The sequence below is a fragment of the Alosa pseudoharengus genome, unplaced genomic scaffold (genome assembly GCF_046254945.1).
Source record: "Alosa pseudoharengus isolate Yale_2024_CS ecotype anadromous, Long Island Sound unplaced genomic scaffold, YU_APseudo_1.1 YU_APseudo_1.1_scf_23, whole genome shotgun sequence".
NCBI lineage: Eukaryota > Metazoa > Chordata > Actinopteri > Clupeiformes > Clupeidae > Alosa > Alosa pseudoharengus.
The window spans coordinates 20,923,414-20,943,292 of NW_027468685.1; the positions used below are offsets into that span (position 1 = coordinate 20,923,414).

Sequence of the window (19,879 nt, forward strand, 5' to 3'; positions counted from 1 at the left end):
ATGATTTCCTCCATATTGTATCATTACGTTCATCAAGATCTGAAGTAATTCCTCAGCAGTAATGCAGTTTGCATACCATTGGCATTTATGAGTTCGGAGAAATTAGGCTATATAGGCTGATGTATTGTGTGCTATATGCACTGGCGTGGCACAGGGGGTGGGGGCTAGGGAGGTGCAGACGACCATCCCCCACAGGTTTGCAGAACATGGAATCTGAAATTGAAGATGTGCACCCCAAACACTTGATATTGCAAAATGTAACATAAAGGGAAAGGACCATGACCCTTTTTGTCAGTTTAAAACAAACTGGGTACTCAGCATGTTAAAATTAGACGAAAAGGGGAATTCCTTTCCTCCTCTAGAGTGCCACTTCGAACAATATGTTTGAAAAACATGTCTTAATGAGTGCCCTTCTAGTGTTGTAAACGTATTGCAACACCCTATAAGGTGCCCCTTAAAATGGTCTATACTTGACGTTCCCTATGAGTGCTTCCATTGGAAAAGGGTGCCATTATGGAGGGCCCTCTATGCTGGCCCTACATGAAAGTGTTGTAATTTCCAGTCTCTGCCCATGTTATCACTAAGGCCCTGAGCAACATGTGCAATATGGCAGTATGACCTATTTGATGGTAAATCCTATGTGTTTGTGACACAGGCCTAAAGGGCCTCAACTGTGTCCACATCTGGTCTATTCAGCTATTGATCAGAACAAGGGAGTGAACCAATGGCATGCACCTCTCCACGTGTCTCCTACACACAGAATAGTCGGGTCATAATGTGAGGTTCTGTGACCATCCTCTGGCAACAATGTTTTGATGATTGATTTGACCTCTATGGACCCTTTAGAAAAGATTTAGCCCCCATGTCCCTCCCAAAAATCCCGGCATTTTTTGCTAGAGCCAAATTCAAAATTTTCTCAATATATGTATATGTGGAATGGAGTCACACAAATTGGGGGGTCCCCAGTCCAAATATGATTGTTTTGGGGGGTCACGGCCTAAAAAGGTTGAGAACCACTGTACTAGATGGCAGCCATCTTGAATTTTGCAGTCAAAACAAAGTTGTAATATCAAAATGATGTCAGATTTGGAATCCTCATGGTTGACTTGTATGAAAAAGTGCCTTCATCCATGAGTCTAGGTCATCCAGATCAAAAGTTATTTTTTTGAGATGGCGCCGGGCGCCATTTTGAATTTGGCTCTCTAGCAAAAAATGCCGGGATTTTTGGGAGGGACATGGGGGCTAAATCTTTTCTAAAGGGTAAATAGAGGTCAAATCAATCATCAAAACATTGTTGCCAGAGGATGGTCACAGAACCTCACATTATGACCCGACTAGAAGTAGCCTAACATAAATGAACACATCAGAATACATACAGAAATACCCCAGATTTCTACAAGTAGGCTATATAAGCCAATTTCTTTGGTGGTGTTGGTCAAAACGTCATTTAATTTCAGCAAGGTGCTTTTTTTTCACATCACAATAGCTATGTTGAGAAACAGGGTAGACATCTTCCAGAAAATAGGCTAATGAAAATAATTATTATTATATAAAAAAAAAAATAGTAATAGTTTTTAAATAGTTTTACCAGAGAAATGGACACTGGTTTTACTCTAAACTACACATTTTGATCTGGGAATGGGAGTTGGCTCAAGCCCTCATTCCCTTGCTGCAGATTACTTTCAGTTTCTGAAACCAACCATATGCAGCATTTTCTGCCATGGAACAGATGACGCTATGCTGTTCTTAAATATCATTGGGTTTAAATCTCTTTTCCTCCACTATTCATTCTGTGCGCCATTGAAAAGTGATCAGTTGCCTTACTGATAACAAGGGAGTCAAAAAATACAGGCTGTAACCCTTTATCAGTTAGATGATCTACACCTAAAGAAGAAAAATGAAGGTCGTGGTGCTTCTACTAGGCCTGTGTTGCTTCCACCAAACATCTGGAGGTTAGTTTGTTCTTTTATATGTTATAGGGCTAATGTAGGTTTGTTTGTTGTTGTCCAAGTTGTCCATGCCGTTCAGACACCGATTTTATGTTTAGCATATCTTAGCTTAGTGCTAGCTAATTTGGTTCACAGCGACTTAGACTAAGCTATGAAAAAACCTACATCAGCATAATTCATTAGCAATTTAAAGCAGGCCTAAAGTTATAAAGCCTAACATTACATACAAATATACCAACACAGGTATCGATAATAGCTTAGCCTTAGACTAAATAGCATTTAACCGAACAAACAACAAAAGATTTAAAACACGACTGTAAGTAATAAGTTAATTAGGCAATAATTATCGTAACACCGCCAATTATCACCACTTTTGTTCGGAAATTCTAAAACAACGATGTTTTTTAACACTTCAAAATAACATTTGCTAAATGAACCTTACATTTTTCAGTAGCCGATAGGTGTGTAGATTTGAACAAAGTCTGGTTTGGTTCTTAACGGGAGCATAACCTGAAATATCCGATTTTGTTTACCATGCTCGAGTTATAGTGCTGTGAGGTATACTACGAAACACGTTAGACATATCTAGGCTATGTAGACATATCAAGGCTTGACAAAGCCTTGACTCAGGGGTATACGTTAAGTGATACTACGATTGCAGTTATGTGATATATTTGTCAAACTAGGCTTTCAGCTCAGATCTGTGCGCATTCTCGGTGTTGGGATGACTTTGGCCAATCGTGTAACGTGGAGACGCACAAGACCGCCTCTATAAAAACACAATTACTTCCGCATTCATGAGCGATAGCTTAATCTACACTGCGGTCATTTTTTGTGTCTAACCTATTACATCAAATAAATCAATTGTCATCAGTTGTATGGTATGCACGTACATAGTGGGATATTTGCACGCACAGCACTATTAAAGCGCATTCGAGATCCAAAATGTTAGTAGAGGCGGAGCTCCACCTATGACAGAATCCTACACGTGAGATAACTTCGTTTTTAAGACAATTGATTGGTCAGTGGGCGGTAGATTACACGATTTGAGCTATAATTTAGCACAGTGTTTCCCAAACTTTTTTTCTGGCGACCCACTTTTTAAAAATGACAGACCATCGCGACCCATTTCACTTCAAATCTACCCTGCAACCACCAATATTGTTTTAGGCCACAGGTTCTCCAACTTTTCTATGCCTCCCCAACCATACATTGCTATAGGATCCCTGCTTTGAACACGGTTGTGTTGCATTTTGAGCACCATCAGCGTGAAAAGTTGGAAATGACTACTGAAAAGATACGTTTTAATGCGCATCCGAGAGTAGGGGAAATTCTCGCATGTTGCGCAGTCGTCATTCGTCAGCATAAGCTGTTCCTGTATTTCTAAAATAAAATGTTGTAGGCTACGTTGCGTTGCAGACAAATGGGTCCATAACACTGTGGACGACAATTCCAATGTAAACAGCAAATAACTCAAGTCGTTATATTGTATTGTTGTATTATATTATAGGCTATTGTATAGTCGTTATATCAGAACAAGAGGCGTTTGCGCAATAGCCGGAAGAATGCGCCTTTACTTTGAAGTTAGCGAGGTAGAAAACGAGAGGAATAGTGTTTAAAATGCCCATTTAAATTGTAGACTATAATGCACTGTTGTGCATTTTAAATCAGAAATAAGAATGTGAGGAGGTTGCTATTAACTTTAAAGATTGCATCTGCAATCGAAACTGTATGCAAATTAAATGGCCTTATGTCCGGTCTATGGATGTCTGCTTTAGTTGACAGCACGGTCACTAGATTTTAATCGGTAAAGTTGAGGAGCTGGTATCTATTAATGTTCGTGCAAATAGGCGGATTCATGTCCCTTGCAGTTTGCAACTGCGAGGTACATGGCAGGCGCCCCACAGAACGGTTTCATTTTTAGAGGTAGATATCCATGCTGGCACCCCCTCTGGGATGCGTTCGTCCCCCAGTTTCATGCGCCAGTTTCATGAGCTTTTATGACAAAACCGTGACTGGTAGTTAACAATCTACATCCTAATAGAAAACTGTTAGCTTTCCTGGTATCAAATGACAAATGGTATCAGTTAGGCCTATAACACAACATAAATTGTGCTGGCGACCCAAATAAAATCTCCTGCGACCTACCCGTGGGTCGCGACCCAGACTTTGGGAAACACTGATTTAGCACATAACCTCCTCCCGACCAGTGGGGTGTACTACGAATCTCGATTAGTGGGTTAGCGAGGTATATTGCGCTCAAAGCCAGGGTATGCTGTGACACGAAAGTGGATCTGTTTTAGTGTCGCTATGTCACCATGGTATCTTATGCTGTCAACCAAACCTGGTCGGGAGGAGGTTATGTGCTAAGTTATTGCTCAAATCGTTTAATCTACCGCTCACTGACCAATCAATTGTCTTAAAAACGAAGTTATCTCACGTGTAGGATTCTGTCATTTATCTTATCTCAGGATGTTTTTTGCTATGTTTTTTTCACTATGATTTCCTGTTAGCCTATACCCTGGGCCATAACGAGTTGATAGGGACAACTCCCAACTCGGCCCCGTTTGGTCTCAGGGCCCAAAAAAACATAATTTAAGGAAAATCTGCAGGCGAAATTATATAGCTGTAAATATTAAGGTACTGCAACTGCAAAAATGGTCCTAGAACCCTGTAAATTTACATGGATCACCCAAATGGATGAAGTGAATAGCATCAAAAATAACTAATGTTACCACCTATTGGTGGACTGTGAACAGGATGCAACACATGGTACTATCACACAAAAGGAATGTATCAAATGAGAAATGTATGTAAGGAATGGTTTGTATTGTACAGCAGTAGTGTAGAATGTGAATAAGAACTTTCAATCATCATTTAATAATCATCATTATCATCATCCTCTTCCTCATCTTCATCCACATTTGTATGGATTTCATCAGTCATGTCATGTTCATCCGTGTCCTCCTCTGCCAAGACATCAATGAGAGTTTTTGGGATTACATCACCCTCAAACCATAATGGTTCAAGCTTCCCAGTATCTGTGTTTATGTGAAACCCATGGTCAAGTGGACTTGGGATCTCTGGGTAATGCTCATGGGCCCTCTTCCAGATGCGTACTTGAAAGTTCGTACGTTTGATGTGCTGTTTGAGGACCCTCTTGCATGGTGGGTAAGTTGATAGGTCAATTGAGAGACCCTGACAAACCTGAAGGTTTGACCCACACATCTTCTTTATTTTAATTTCTCTTGCTTCATCAACGCTTTCACTCTGCAACTAAATCCATACAGGCGGCAGGTGAACTCCTCAACACCATTGAGGAGCTGTTCATCAAGATCCCATGAGTTTCCTACTTCTGCAAAGAATCTTTTCTGCCGACCCTGGTCGAGAGATGTGACGCAGGACGTCCCCTGATTGGCTAGTCAGTAGGCGATGCAATGTGTTGATTGGCTCTGCAGAAACTGTCAAGACAGTGCCAAAATTCGCTGATTGGCTCTTTAGAAACGACGACAAAACACAAAAAAGTTTTGTAGCTTCGTAGATCCAGTTTGCACACGAAAGATAGATGTCGCACTTCTCCCATGCCTGTAGCTATAAAGCTGTTCCACACACATTCAAACTAAATCCCTGTGGACAAATGTTTTTCACAAGTGCACAAAATATTTCTGCAGGTACGCATTTTTTTTGCACATAGACAAATTAATTCCACAGTTACAAAACGGTTCTACACTTGTGCAAATCATATTGGGCACACAATCTTTATGTCGTTGTTCTGACTCCATAACTGTGCTGTATTGTGTAGCTTAAGTGCAACGTGGAGCTTGAAGATGTAAAGAAAAAAATAAAAACAGGAGAACTAACTTTGAGCAAGTTTGGAGTAAAGTCAGAGGTATGCATTCAGTGTCCTCTATTGTCACTTCTCCAAGCATACCCCTGAGAGCAAGGCAAGCCCTCACAGAGAAATGCGTTGAGTTTTGCTGCAGGGACATAACTTAACATTGTAAGTGCCTTACGTTTCTTCATTCGGATTCATTTGCGATCCATTTCATTCTGAATAAACAAACAACATAGTTTACATACTTCTTCCTCCGTTGCATTATTCATTAAGATAATTCTAAACAGATTTCTGTAGCTCAAACAACTCGGAATTGTAGTTGAGAACGTCAGTTATAATGGCCCACGTATTTAAAACATGTCTGGTTTAAATCGGGCTCGGGCTCATAATTACAGGTAATGTGTCGGGCCGGGTCGGGCTTGGGCACAACGTGCACAGGCTCGGGTAGGGTCGGGCTTGATTTTTTGGGCCCGATCTAAGCTCTAATACTAGCCGGTGCAGTTTGGCGATTTGGGAAAATAAAAGCCTGGGCTATTATTTGGAGTTTTACAGTAGGCCTAATATTTGGAACTCATGTACTGATAATGTACAACAAGTATCACTGTGTAATATTTGAATAATTTGTCTTTGCAGGAATTCACTCTATAAGATATGTCTACACTGCCACTTCAGGGATCCCAAATTTCCCAGCATTTGTCACGGTGCTGCTAGTTGATGGACAACCAGCTTCATATTATGACAGTGAAATTCAAAGAGAGACACCGCGTCAGGACTGGATGAAAGAAGCCTTTGGCGCCTCCTTCTGGGATGAGGAAACTCAGATCAGCATTGGTGAAGAACAGAACTTCAGGGCTAATATTGATATAGCCAAGCAGCGATTTAACCAGACAGGAGGTAAGTGATTTGGCTAATAACAGTATTAAAGAGCATAGTTCACACCACTGCTAATGCTTTTGTTTGTTGTTAGCCTGTTGAAACAATGCCAATTAACAGACAGGCACATCTGCAGGCAGCCCAGTGTTGCTGTAGTGGAAGTCGTATGATACTACCCCTTGTGTCAGTCAAATTGCCTTTGTACCGGCAGTTGCCCAGTGGGATGTTACCCAGTGCAGACTAACTTTTGAAAGAGTGAGAAGAACAACGTCATTACAACTGGGAGACAACAGCAATACATTTTTGTCTTACTTTTAGTGATTAAATATAACCAACACCCAACTTTTGTGCATGCGAGAATGTGCGTGCCTGTGTGTGAGTGTGTCTTTATGTGTGTGTGTACATGTGGCTATGTTTGTGTGTGTAAGTGCGCGTGCGTGCGTGTGTTAATGTGTGTGAGTGTCAGGGCTGAACGATAAATAGCATTTGCGATCGCGATATGATCAAACGATTATTAGTAATGCTTATTAACCTAAAAACAACATCAGCTTTATCAGATTGTGTCAGTTACTCAATATATTAGACCAACTATATTTATGATAATAATAAAAGATTGATAATCATAGGGGTTATATAAACGGGGTAGGGAAGCCCAGGTGCTCACTAGAATATGAAGAACGAAAATAGATTAAAATGGACTACACAGTAACACACTGCTGCATGGTACATTATCACTAGCCTGATATGAAGATCTATTTTCAGCCCACCACTGTTTTTCACCAACAGTCCACTAATGCCCCCATCCACACACACACACCATTGCCTCCACCACACAACTCAGCTCTCCCCAGCTTACCACCATTAGCAGCCAAACACACTACAACACATCACTGTTACTTCTCAACATGTCACTAAAATCACACCACTAACCCTCACCACTGTCATCCCAATTCAACACCCCCCAGCACATGGAGAGCAGAGGGAGAGATGGAGCCTCAGCATGTGAGGCCCCTGAAGGCCCAGCTGTAACTAAGGGCTCCTCACCTGCCCTGCACAGCATCACACACTTTTTAAAGAGGCCAAAAGCCAAAACACAAAGTTATCAGAAGAAAACGGAAACTTTCCTGTTCTCACACAGTAAGCATCTTAACGAGGAAGAAAAACATCTACTTTTTAATCCAAACTTTAATGTGCAGCCTACACATTTGGCCTTCAAAATCATATTTCTAGGTCATTTTACAGGAAATTACATCTATGAGTTATAGGAGGTAAAGGAATGTGTGAAATTAGAAAATGCATAATTTTGTCATTATTCGGCCCTCTCTTCATTCAAATCGCTATATCTCAAAATGGATTTATATATTTGTATATATTTGTATATATACTTTTTTGATCCCGTGAGGGAAATTTGGTCTCTGCATTTAACCCAATCGTGAATTAGTGAAACACAAACAGCACACAGTGAACACACAGTGAGGTGAAGCACACACTAATCCCAGCGCAGTGAGCTGCCTGCTACAATGGCGGTGCTCGGGGAGCAGTGAGGGGTTAGGTGCCTTGCTCAAGGGCACTTCAGCCGCGGCCCACTGGTCGGGGCTCGAACCGGCAACCCTCCGGTTACAAGTCCAGAGTGCTAACCAGTGGGCGGCTGCCCCAATTTTTCTGCGACACTGGACTCATTTCGTCGTTGCATGCCTCATATTTAGATTCCATTGTTTTCAATTCAACCCCTGCACACCAGTAACAAACCCTTTCGCTGCCATCCAGTCCATTAGAATTCAGATTAATTTTTGTTGACGCCGCTCAAACATTCATTATTAATCAAATGCTTGTCGGTTGAAGATTATGGTGACAGTGTGCAGGAAAAAGTGACAGTTCCACTTGGAATGTGTTGGCAAAGCCATGTTGGTGCCAGTGTGGTGGATTTATCACATGCATTTCATCACTGTAGTGTCTCAACACCACTCATTTTTTATAACATCCACTGATAGCATATTTTTACTACCAATGACTCAGTCAGGACGATGGAAAATCAGGATACAGGCTTTTATTCTTTTCAATGAGGGGCCAGTGCTCCTCCAGGGAGAGGTACATGTTTTTGTCACCCCATCATGAGTTTCACCACTATACAAAAACAAGTCTTAAGCCTGTGGTACGGTCCTGCGTGTCCAAGACGTGCATCATTTTTGCCGTGGACTCCAACTTCTGTTGTCCTGAATACGCACCTGGGCAGTAATGTTAGCGCCTGTGCACTACGATTTAACTTACTCTGCCCACCAACGGAGGGCAGTAGGCTACATTGAGTCTAGTAGGAGCTTCCCACCGAAGAAGTTGTTAATAAGCAGATGGTTTGGGCAACATTGTACACAAGACAAGACGATTGCATATCAACATTAACCCTTAGGACACAATTGATGCAAAGTGCGTCAAAAAACACACCCTTTATTCTCTGTTACATTGCTCCGGAACTGTTCATCGCAGCGAGATGAAACCTTTATTGCATGACAGAGCCGAAGTGGGGCCTTCCAACGAGACTACACAATTGTATGTACGATCAAGTATGAAAATGAAAAAAATCATGAAATTAAATCAAATTGCATCATATTTACAGTCTATACTTCTCTGTGTTCACCTGCGCACCCATTACTCTCGTTTGAATTACTCGCGAACCCGTGATCGCATAGATATGGCAAGCATATCAGATGAAAGAGGAGACACAGGGCTATCCATTGGTACCATGTATATTGATCCTTTTGGCTTATAAAAACAGACGAAGTGACTGCAAAATAATAACGTCATGTACACAAACCAACGCTGCACACCCATTACTCTCGTTTGAATTACTCGCGGACCCGTGATCGGATGGCCACGCATGTCAGATGAAAGAGGAGACACAGAGCTATCATTTGATACCAAGTACATCCTTCTGGGTTATAAAACAGAAGAAGTGACAGCAAAATAATAACTTCATATAGCTGGACTTACCCCAAGTTTGTGTCTGTTTTTGTGGCAAAGCATGTTTATAATCCAACGCTATCATGTGTTTCTCTGTGGCAAAGCATGTTCATAATCCAGTTTTGAGATCCTAGCAAATTCCTGCATGGCATCCAATTCAAGGCTCACATTGCATTCCAATTTGTTCAACAAAGAAACACCTTTTTTGCCTTTACGTTGTTCATGGCAATGCAGTAAAAAGTTGAGAATCATTATGAGTGCATACACCATAGGCACACGCAGGCTAACATGCAAACTTGGGTCAAGTCAGGTCAGATCAGTTCGTGTCACAGATATGGAGCGCAGAAAGGTCATTTTTCATCACTAAATAAAAAATGCCATTTATTTCCGTAAATCACACACCACATATTTCTGTAAATTGCTCAGCCCCAGAGTATCCCTCCAACATGGCAATTATATTGCCACATTCAGGACAGTCTGCCCTACACACACATGAAATGCATGCTGTGAGCTTGCTGTGGTGAGATACATGTCAAAATATAAGAATTTTTATAATACTCTTTTTATATTTTAATTCTTTAAAAATCTAAATAAAATCAATGAATAGAAGCCATGTATCCTTCTAGCCACAGCGTTTTTGTTTCAAACATAAGCCTAATCTAAGCGTGCTCAGATGACGTGATAGACCAGGCGCTGTTGCTCACCTGTCCATCATCGTAAAGCCCGATTTGATTGGTCCGCCCGATCTAGGGCGAGCATACTTGCTCCACAATGGAGCAATGCCAGACCGAACTTCCCGACCTCAAATGTTGTGGGCGGGACTAAGTTCGGAATGGCACCCAGGCTATATAAAATGCGCAAAACCATACAAATGCAAGGAGCTACATGACGTTAAATGTTAGACCGTTAGATCGTAAACTTCAACATTAGCCAGCAAAACATTCAGCCTAACATTTTGACAGCAACGTTACTAGGACATGCAATGACGTATGACACTGCAGAGAAACTTAACGTTAATGATGAACCTCCATAACGTTAAACATTCCTTTGACAATAGACTAGCCTACGACCAACAAACATGAAGGCATATTTATTTACAGACTACCCTTTCTCATCGCAAAATAAAAATTCCACTGGAGCAGATTTGTATGCAGCCTCGAAAAAAAATAGACTGCACTGTTTACAGCTCTTTCAGTCACGGTAAGTTGCGGTAAAATGTATTTTTTAGTAGGCCTATGTAGTTAGATACATTTATGAGATCCAAAGGTAGTGTGTGCATCTGAGTCAAAGAGTGCATCAGGGCAAATATAGGTAAGTGGGAAGCTACACCAGGCCCGTAACTGAATCGTTCCGTTCGAATCCAAATCCATTTGACAAGAATGGTCTTTTTTTTTCCCCAATGTACACGTACGGTGTTGCTACTTCCATTGATTACAGTGGAAGCTAATTGTTGCAGCAGACACAACACGAACGAATCAGAACAGAACCCCGAATGATTGCCTGCGTCTTGGTCGGGAGAATGGGCACATTACAAGATCATGTAGCCTATCGTAGCCTTCTCTGACATGCTAGACTTTTGTATCATCGCTATGGTAACCGTAACCAAACAAGTCTTCTTCTGGTTTGCTGCGTTTTGGGTGTTCAGATTCTATGTGTTCCACCTACTGGAGGGGCATGTTTACAGCAGTTCCGTTTCACACATGCGCAGTCTACTCGTCAACATGACGCGCGGTCTTAACTTTTGGTCGACTCAAAAATGCGACGCATGCCGTAAAAATTACGCAATTCTCGTCACGCGCTCACCAGTGCTGCGTGCGTGGGACACAGACGCGGGAGCCTACCATAGGCCTTAGCCTTGAGTGAGTTACACACAAAGAGAAGGAGTGACCTACTATGAACATGCAATGTAAAGGTGTGGTGGGAGGGGATGTGGCCTCTTGGTGCCATCAAGTCTGGTCAGCTTCTATTGTCTAATTAAGGGCCCGTCCACACGGAGACGCTTTTTAGGTTAAACGCAGAGGTTTTGCTTCGTCTTGGCCGAGCGTCCAAACGAATCCTGTAAACGCACTGCCCGAAACCGCACCTTTCTGAAACCTGGTCCCAGAGTGGAGAAATCTGAAACCGTAGCCCGTTTGAATTCGTTTAGACAGCGAAACCGCACATCGTATCGATGATGTCATTGCCACACCTCAGCTGCCCTGGACTTGCACTTATAGTATTGCCTAACAATACTAGTTTTCATACATGACATTACCTACGATTACACTCCGTAAGATAAATATCACAACTGGTGCTGCGCAGCGCCGATAGCTTATGACTTGGTGGACTGAACACTGTTTTTCCCGGTGTTTTTTTATGCATTCTAGCTACTGTCAGTGACGCGAGAGAACTTAAGTTATTAGGAAAGTGCGGTGTAAATTTAGGCTACATTAATTTGTGCGTAGTGCCAGTGTCAGTCATTTATTTTACATGTCTTACAACATATATACATGCATTCACAGTCGAGTGAAATCAGATATATGCATACAAAGACGCTTAGAACTCACGTTAAGCCGATGGTAGCACACTAAATGCGAATGCGCGATTTGATGCAGGCAAAAGTATTGACTGTTACTAACGAGGGTTTTATAGCAATAGTATAAATGTGGTGACAGAATAGCCTAGAACTTGGGTAAGCCTTGCGTTTAGTAGCCTAATTGCGGTGAATCTAATGTGAATCACGGACTATCCTACAACCAAAGAAAGTAATGGTAGTTAGTAGCCAAATATAGGACTGCACCCTTCACAAACCGTAAAATAAAGTTTATTAGTTTTACAGTTGACTACAGTTGACAGTTTTTTATTCTGTCTGTTTGTAAAGCGCAAATTTTGGTCAATTTCTGTAAAGAAACAGTGCCACCTATAGGCCTGGGGTATAGAGTATTGTGTTGAGTCGTGTTGAGATGGATCCGTTTGGACGCAAATATTCTTGATGCGGTTTCAGGGAAGACGGAGGAAAAAAAGATCGGTTTCGTACGTGTGGACTAGCCCTAAAACTACCCCCTTTCCTGGGAAGTTCTTCAGAGGCCTGGCCACATACTGTTTCTACAAACATTGACGTTTCACACCTGGTGATAGGCAAAAGGCCTCTAGACAGCCTTTCATTGAATTCAAGGATAAACAAAGGATACTCTGAACAAAGACACAAGAGCTACACATGGATACAAAAATCACAAATGACCATAAGAAGTACATTTACAGAAATTATTCTGATTCACAACACTTTCACCACCAACCCCTCACAACTGTAATCCCTGAACAAAACCCTACTTCCCTCCACCACATCACTGTTAACTTCCACACACACACACACACACACACTAAAGCAGTGAAATTAATTCTCAATGAGAGAAGCACCACACACAGCCACTTACTGAAGCACTGAAACAGCATCACCGACTTTACCCAGTGAGAAGAGACAGAGTTTTCAGAGTTTTGTGTCTGAGATTGCAATGCATACAGGTCATGCACACATGGAAGCAGATACAAGCTGATGGTGGTAATATATAGGTATATATAAGAGTTGGATTAATGTAAAACTGTTACAAATGATGGTAGTGCTGAAGCAGATGTGTGATTCTGAGTGTTCTAAAATCTTTCCTGCTATCCCACCCTAAGGTGTGCACACTTTACAGAGGTTGTGCAGCTGTCAGTGGGATGATAAGAGCGGAGCTACAGTTGGAATTGATCAGTTTGGTTATGATGGAGAGGACTTTATCTCTATGGATCTGAAGAACCTGAGATGGATTGCCACAACACCACAGAGTGTCATTACAAAGTATAAGTTGGACAATGACAGAGCTTTGAATGAGCATCAGAAGAACTACTACTCCCAGACCTGCATTGAGGGGCTGAAGAAGTATTTGCAGTATGGGAGCAGCACTCTGGAGAGGAAAGGTACAGCAACACACAACACTGACCAGAGGCGTATCAAGCTTTTTAAAAGTGTGGGGGTTGTGGGAAAATGAAACAATCTGGGCAAATTATAAATAACTCCCTACAGGGACTCCCTACTTCCTACAGGAAGTATTTTCTGAGAGGGGAGCAGACTATATTGGTGTCCAGGAGTTTCTCCCCCGAAAAAAATGTGAAATTCTGATTGCTAAACACACCATTAATGCAGTTTGGGAGGGACAGAAGAAGCAGCGCCCCTCATATGTGTGGCTCATGTGACATGTAGGCCTACATGATCTACCTGCTATCACTTCACTATTTGACACTACCCTACATGGAGACATATCTCATGTTATAAATCAAGAAATCATTTCAGAAATTATGTTTTGTGCATATGGGTTAGCAGGCTACAATAAATCGCCTACCAGACAGCAGCCTAATTTCGAGGTATCACTAATAAATGTAAAGGACACAGAATAGTGACAGAACTGTAAGCTCAAATTCAAAAACGTTTGAAGTCTACCCAAACATATGCAAAGGGAATATAAATAAATTGTGTTGCATTGTGAGGGACCAGGCAGCAGGGCAACGAGGATGCAGGGATAAAGTTTCAAAATAAATGTTTATTCTAACAAAACATATAACAAGATCAGAAATCAGAACTAGAAATCATAACAAAATCTTCAACTAATTCGAAAGAGATAGTTCTACGCCTAAAGCTACAAAACAGAACTCAACTCAAATCAAATCAAAAGATAATGCTGACTCAGACAGAACTGAACATAAATAACTGACCTCCCACAATGACACACTGGGGAAACATATATACTGGCTGATCAAACCATTCAAGACACACAAGGGAAGACTAGGACTAACAACATTTACAAGAAGACAAAGACAAAGGCCACCTTAACATAACAGCAAGGTAAATAAATATTATTTCTTACATAAGAATAATCATAACCAATATCAATCAATAAGTCAAAGTTAATCATCAATAACAAAATCATCTCCTTCCCCCCCCATGACATCTGCAATGGTGGTGCCTTCCAGAGGACTCTTATTCTGGCATCCAATCGCCACAAATTCCTTTACCTGGAAGGAAGAAGTCACCCCACGCCAACCAGAGAAAGTCACTGCATTCACGCCGGTAAATTAAATAAACACAGAACTAAATACATGTAAGTAACGAAACAACAAACAGAAACAGACTGCGTGCACTCAGAACTGTAACTGATGTGTAAAACGTAACTATGTAAAATGTGTGACGTTAAATAAACTTAGAACTGTTGAATGAAAATAAATGTGTTGTGTATTAATTTTATGAACTGAAAAGAAAGTATATTTTAACCAGTGCAATGTCGGATGTGCGTGAGAACTGTTTGAACTTGCCGCCGTTAAGACAGTCTACATGTGCGGCTGCGGAGTTCTCAGATGTAGAACTCAAATGTGTCTTGACGCCGCCGTTTGTAAGATCAAAATAAGATGTTCTAAATGGAACGCGATGTAATTAAGCTGTTCAGATCTTTTCCAAGCGACTTGGAGACGTATGTGTGCTGACCGGGCTATGTCTATATAGTTGATGACACCAAATTAATAAGTATGCCTGATTGGGGAAACTTTTAGCCTAGTTTATTATTTTTTTCAGTCCGCGGTTCCATACCATTCAATCTTGCTGCAAATGATCAGACGTGTGAAGCACCGGGCATAACTTAATTTCGCGGCTACGTGGACCAGTAGGTTAATTGTTGAGGAGGCCCATAGTTTGAGAAAAGCTGCAGATCATAGACAGAGAAAGCATAATGCTGAGAACAGTAGCCAAAGGTCTTTCTGCAGAAACAAGTGCCTTGGTGCGCGCACCCCCGCTTTCACTGCATTTCTACATTGTGACAAAAACTGTCAGTCAGACAGTGAAATTTGGTTTACTAAATTAGCATAATGCAGTAACAATTATCATTTCAATTCTACCTGAAATCTGCTCACTGCAGACGTTATAATGCAGACCCAAGCAGCAGCACAGCCTTGAAAGACGCACACTTTGAATTTGATCAGAGCGGCTCTGGTTCTTCACTGGCTAACTTGATGTGATTGGCTGGATGACCGTTCAATCAAATCAACAGACCTATTTGTGTCTCTCTGTGTGTGCGTTATGGTAGATACGGTTCCAACTCTTTATGGGAGCGTTTATTTCCATATTTTACTTTCATTTTAATCTGACAAAAAGTGTGGGGGATAGAATCGTGTTCCAGCAAAAGTGTGTACGTTATAACACCCACATCCCCCACGCTTCCTACGCGCCTGACACTGACAACTGCAGTTGCTGTACAGTGGGCAGGATTCCAAACACTTTATTGAAACACATTACTCATTTCCTTCACCAAGAGATGCCATCTCTTCAAAATCTAATCAAATATGTTTACTTTATTAATGTACACACTTTATTTTCAAATAGTTATTCCATGTTGACAAACATATCACCATCTGTCTTCTTTTTCCTGCATCGCCACCATTTGTATTTTTACTGCTGTATTGTTTCTTTTCTTTCTAATTTTTTCTAACATCTCTTATTACTACCTTGTCCTTTCAGTCCGCCCAGAAGTCACTCTCCTCCAAAAGGACTCTGGAGTGACATGCCATGCTACAGGCTTCTACCCTGAGGGAGTGGTGATCACCTGGAAGAGAGATGGAGAGGAGATGCAGGAGGATGTGGATGTGGGAGAGACGCTGCCCAATGAGGACGGAACCTTCCAGAAGAGAGCTGTGCTTACCGTGTCACTGGAAGAGAGGAAGAAGGGGCAGTATACCTGTGAGGTGGACCACAAGAGCGGGCCAACTCCCATTGTTAAGACCCTGATTGTGGAAGATGGTAAGAACCAACACCACAAAATTCAGCAGTTACTGAACATTGCCCTGTTGTTTTGGGGTTTGTGAATTTGGTATAAGCCATTTGATGAACCAAACCCATCCTACCTACAGTGCCTACAGCCAAATCCCAGCCATGAGGTTATCCTTTACCAACATGATACTTTCTCATTCTGTGTTCTCTATTCAATTGTTTTTCAATTTCATTTATGCTTTCTGTCATTGAGTTCATCACCATTGCCCATGGACTTATTAGTGTCTATATGAAGCGCTTTGAGTAGCCTCTGTGCTGGAAAATGCGCTATATACATAAATTTACCATACCTTACCTTACCTATGCTTCTAGAAACACAAGATCATTCAAATGCAACTTTCAGTTGCAACCCTAGTTTATCGAACAGAACTTGGGGAAATGTTTTCATGATAGGGAGGAACATAATTCATGGAAACATTGATCTGCCTCTGTCAGAACACATTCATGAGTATTACAGAGTATGATTTATTCAATATTTATTCAGATTTGTAGGCCCTGTGATGCATCTTGTAATTCTGTCAAATCAATGCTGTACTCTTTCAAGGTCTTCATACTGGACACAGTATTGGTCTGTACAGAGAGGGGGAATGATTGATCATTCAGTAGTTGCATTTTATAGGCCTGTGAGCTATTCATTCCCAGGCTTATTGTAGGATGTACAGGGTCATATGTGTGCATTTAGTGCTGTGCTGTTGCAGAGGTGATTTACATAAGCCTTTTTCCTGTAGGCAATATCCTTGGTATCATCATTGGCTGTGTTGTGGCTGTTGCTGTCGTGACTGGTGTGATTGTCGCCATTGTAATGAAGAAGAAGAAAGGTGAGAGTAATCTCTTTCGTGTACTTGCAGTGTTTTTGAAGTTAAACTGTTTTCTATTTTCTAACTATTTTATTTACAAATATACTCCCATCATTTCTCGATCAGCAGTGGCATGATTTAACATTCTCTTGTATCTTTCAGACTACAAGAAGGCAGAGCGTGAGTACCTCCTACAGCAATAAAACTGATACAATAAGTAACTTTGACAACTTGAGATGTTAAAACTTCTTAGATACTGTAACTTGTATTTGATATTTTGATAAAATACTGGTCATCAATCTCTTGTTGTTTACATGTTTGTATCTTTGTAATACAGTAATACTGCATTTATTTAAAGAGAAGGCTTTTTCTTTATTATCATCAAAATAAATTAGAAAAGAACATACAAGCTTTAAAGGTTGCAGTTGTAAAGTATGTGTGTTTTAGTTTGTGTTGTGATTCATGGTTTTGTGTCATATGTGCTTCCAATGTCTCACAGAGTCCGATTCAGAATCTGATAACTCCAACGGTGCACGGTATGGTTCACACTACTAGTTTAGATAATTCTCTTATGTTCTTATGCTCTTATGTTGCTCTTCTGTTTAGCACCTACAAGAATTGTGTTTGTGTATCCTTAGTGTAATCAGTTATGACATGTGGTCAATAATTTTTATGGCGATCACATTTATTTATCTGATATCCTTTTGTGTAATTTCTCTGTAGGACTTGAGTGTGGTAACTGCTGAATGTGAAAAGTGAGGAGCAATGACGAAGGATATGCAAATCAACAAACAGATTACTCTCTATATGCATCATCCTACAATGTTTATATTCATGATCTGGGTATAATGTTAGATTTTATGTAAGGGATAACGGCCGCCGACGTGTCCTGTTATACGGAATTAATGGACGGGGAATTAAAACTCCCCGACGCGCAGCAGAGGTTTCCTCCTCCCGAGTCCATTAATCCAGTTTTTAGCAATAACTCTGCTGTACAAACAAAATAAATTCTAGTGGCAGTCAAATCTGTTCTATTGCCGTGAAGTAGGGCTGTAACAATTTACGATTCGAAACCGAAATCGCGACATTCATATCCACGATACTGTGTCGCGTGTGAAAAGGCAGAATCGCGACACACCCTTTCTAGTGTTTCACGCAGTGCTTTGCAGCTTATGCGGCCGCAAAAGCAACCCACAACTCCCGCTTTACTTATCGGTAGCCTACGTTGTCCAAAAACAAATAAATAAATAAATAATAATTTCATACCTCTCCTTGCTTTCATTGTAGACTATGTGTGCAACTTTACCAAACAGTATAGAAGTAAACCCCCTCTCCTTGCCCCGCTCTCTCTCGCGCTCCCTCCCTCACTCTCCCTCCCTCTCCTGCTCAATGAACACGCGCGACTTAAATAAAACATTCACAATCGTGAAAGCAAGGACGCATAGACGACTAGCTAAATTACTATTAAATCCGCTTAGCATCATTAGCATGCTGCACATATTTGTTTAAAACTCTTGCATTGAAGTTGACTGATCATCTCAATACCAATGTTTCCCAAAAGGGCCTGTCCCAAGGAGAACAAGTATTAACTTGAAACTTAAACACACATGGGGAAACTGAACAGTCCAATCAGTAGACTATGATAGGCTAAGCTATATGCTACTTTGTTTACAATATTTCCAGGCTTCAACCAGACAGCTGAATTAAAGAGGTAGAGTTCTAATAAAAAATAGTAGGCCTAGGCTATAGGCTAATCTGCATAAAGTGTGCTGTCATAAATATCAGTCATTCAGAAAAATATTTTTATACCAGGATATAAAATAATAGATATATTATATTGTAATCCTCTGGTGTTCTAAGGGAGGCTATTAAAATGTTATTTAATAAAATGAAAACAAAAAAAAAGAAAAATCGAGATTCGTATCGAACCGTGGGTCAAAAATCGTGATACAAACCGAATCGTGAGGGTGTATCGTTACAGCCCTACCGTGAAGAGTATTGATTTGAATATAATAGGCATTGTGGTTTCTTACATTGTATTGTGTTGGTGTGCAGTTGCTGTTTCTTTGTATTGCTTTGTACAATGTGTTTTTTAATATATTTGTTTCACCATTTGAACATATTTAACTAGTGATGGGAAGTGGGCAATTCTTGATTCTAGGGTGAAACCCCCTTATTAGACATTCTCTGGGTGAAACAAAGATCCATTTTTTTCACCTTTATTTTCTTTTTTTTTTTCAGTCAGCAATTGAATGAGTCAATAAACAGATTGACTACATATAGACTTGATTCACAAACAAACAAATGTAGAATTGTGTTAAAAATTGATATTGTAGATATTGCTGTCATTAATGGAAATGTTTTACAAAAAATAAAATCTACCAAATTGGAAGACCTGTCTTATCTGTTACATGTAGTGTAAAAAGTACAGTCAACAATTCTAATGCAGTGCATATGCATATCTATTCTTAATGCCTTAAAGGTTGTATCAGCGATTTCAGGCCCAAAAAAGCCCAAACATAAATGATCACATGCATAATCTTTCCTAACGATCCCCTAGCTGTCTGCCTCATAAGCAGGCCGTCAAAAAAATGTGTCTCTGTAGGCACCCTATAGGCTCCGAGATCAGTACACAAAAAAT

The 19,879-nt window shown here is 40.7% G+C and overlaps 1 protein-coding gene across 1 annotated transcript; it reads left to right on the forward strand.

The window, feature by feature from the left end:
* Positions 1-1,800: 1,800 nt before the first annotated feature.
* Positions 1,801-19,630, forward strand: LOC143140870 (class I histocompatibility antigen, F10 alpha chain-like). Its single transcript, XM_076302000.1, has 8 exons — positions 1,801-1,952; positions 6,418-6,678; positions 13,270-13,548; positions 16,133-16,411; positions 17,170-17,259; positions 17,401-17,418; positions 17,738-17,774; positions 17,962-19,630. The coding sequence occupies exons 1-8, from the start codon at positions 1,898-1,900 to the stop codon at positions 17,966-17,968; spliced, it is 1,026 nt and encodes a 341-aa protein (XP_076158115.1). The 5' UTR covers positions 1,801-1,897; the 3' UTR covers positions 17,969-19,630.
* The last annotated feature ends 249 nt before the right edge of the window (positions 19,631-19,879 follow it).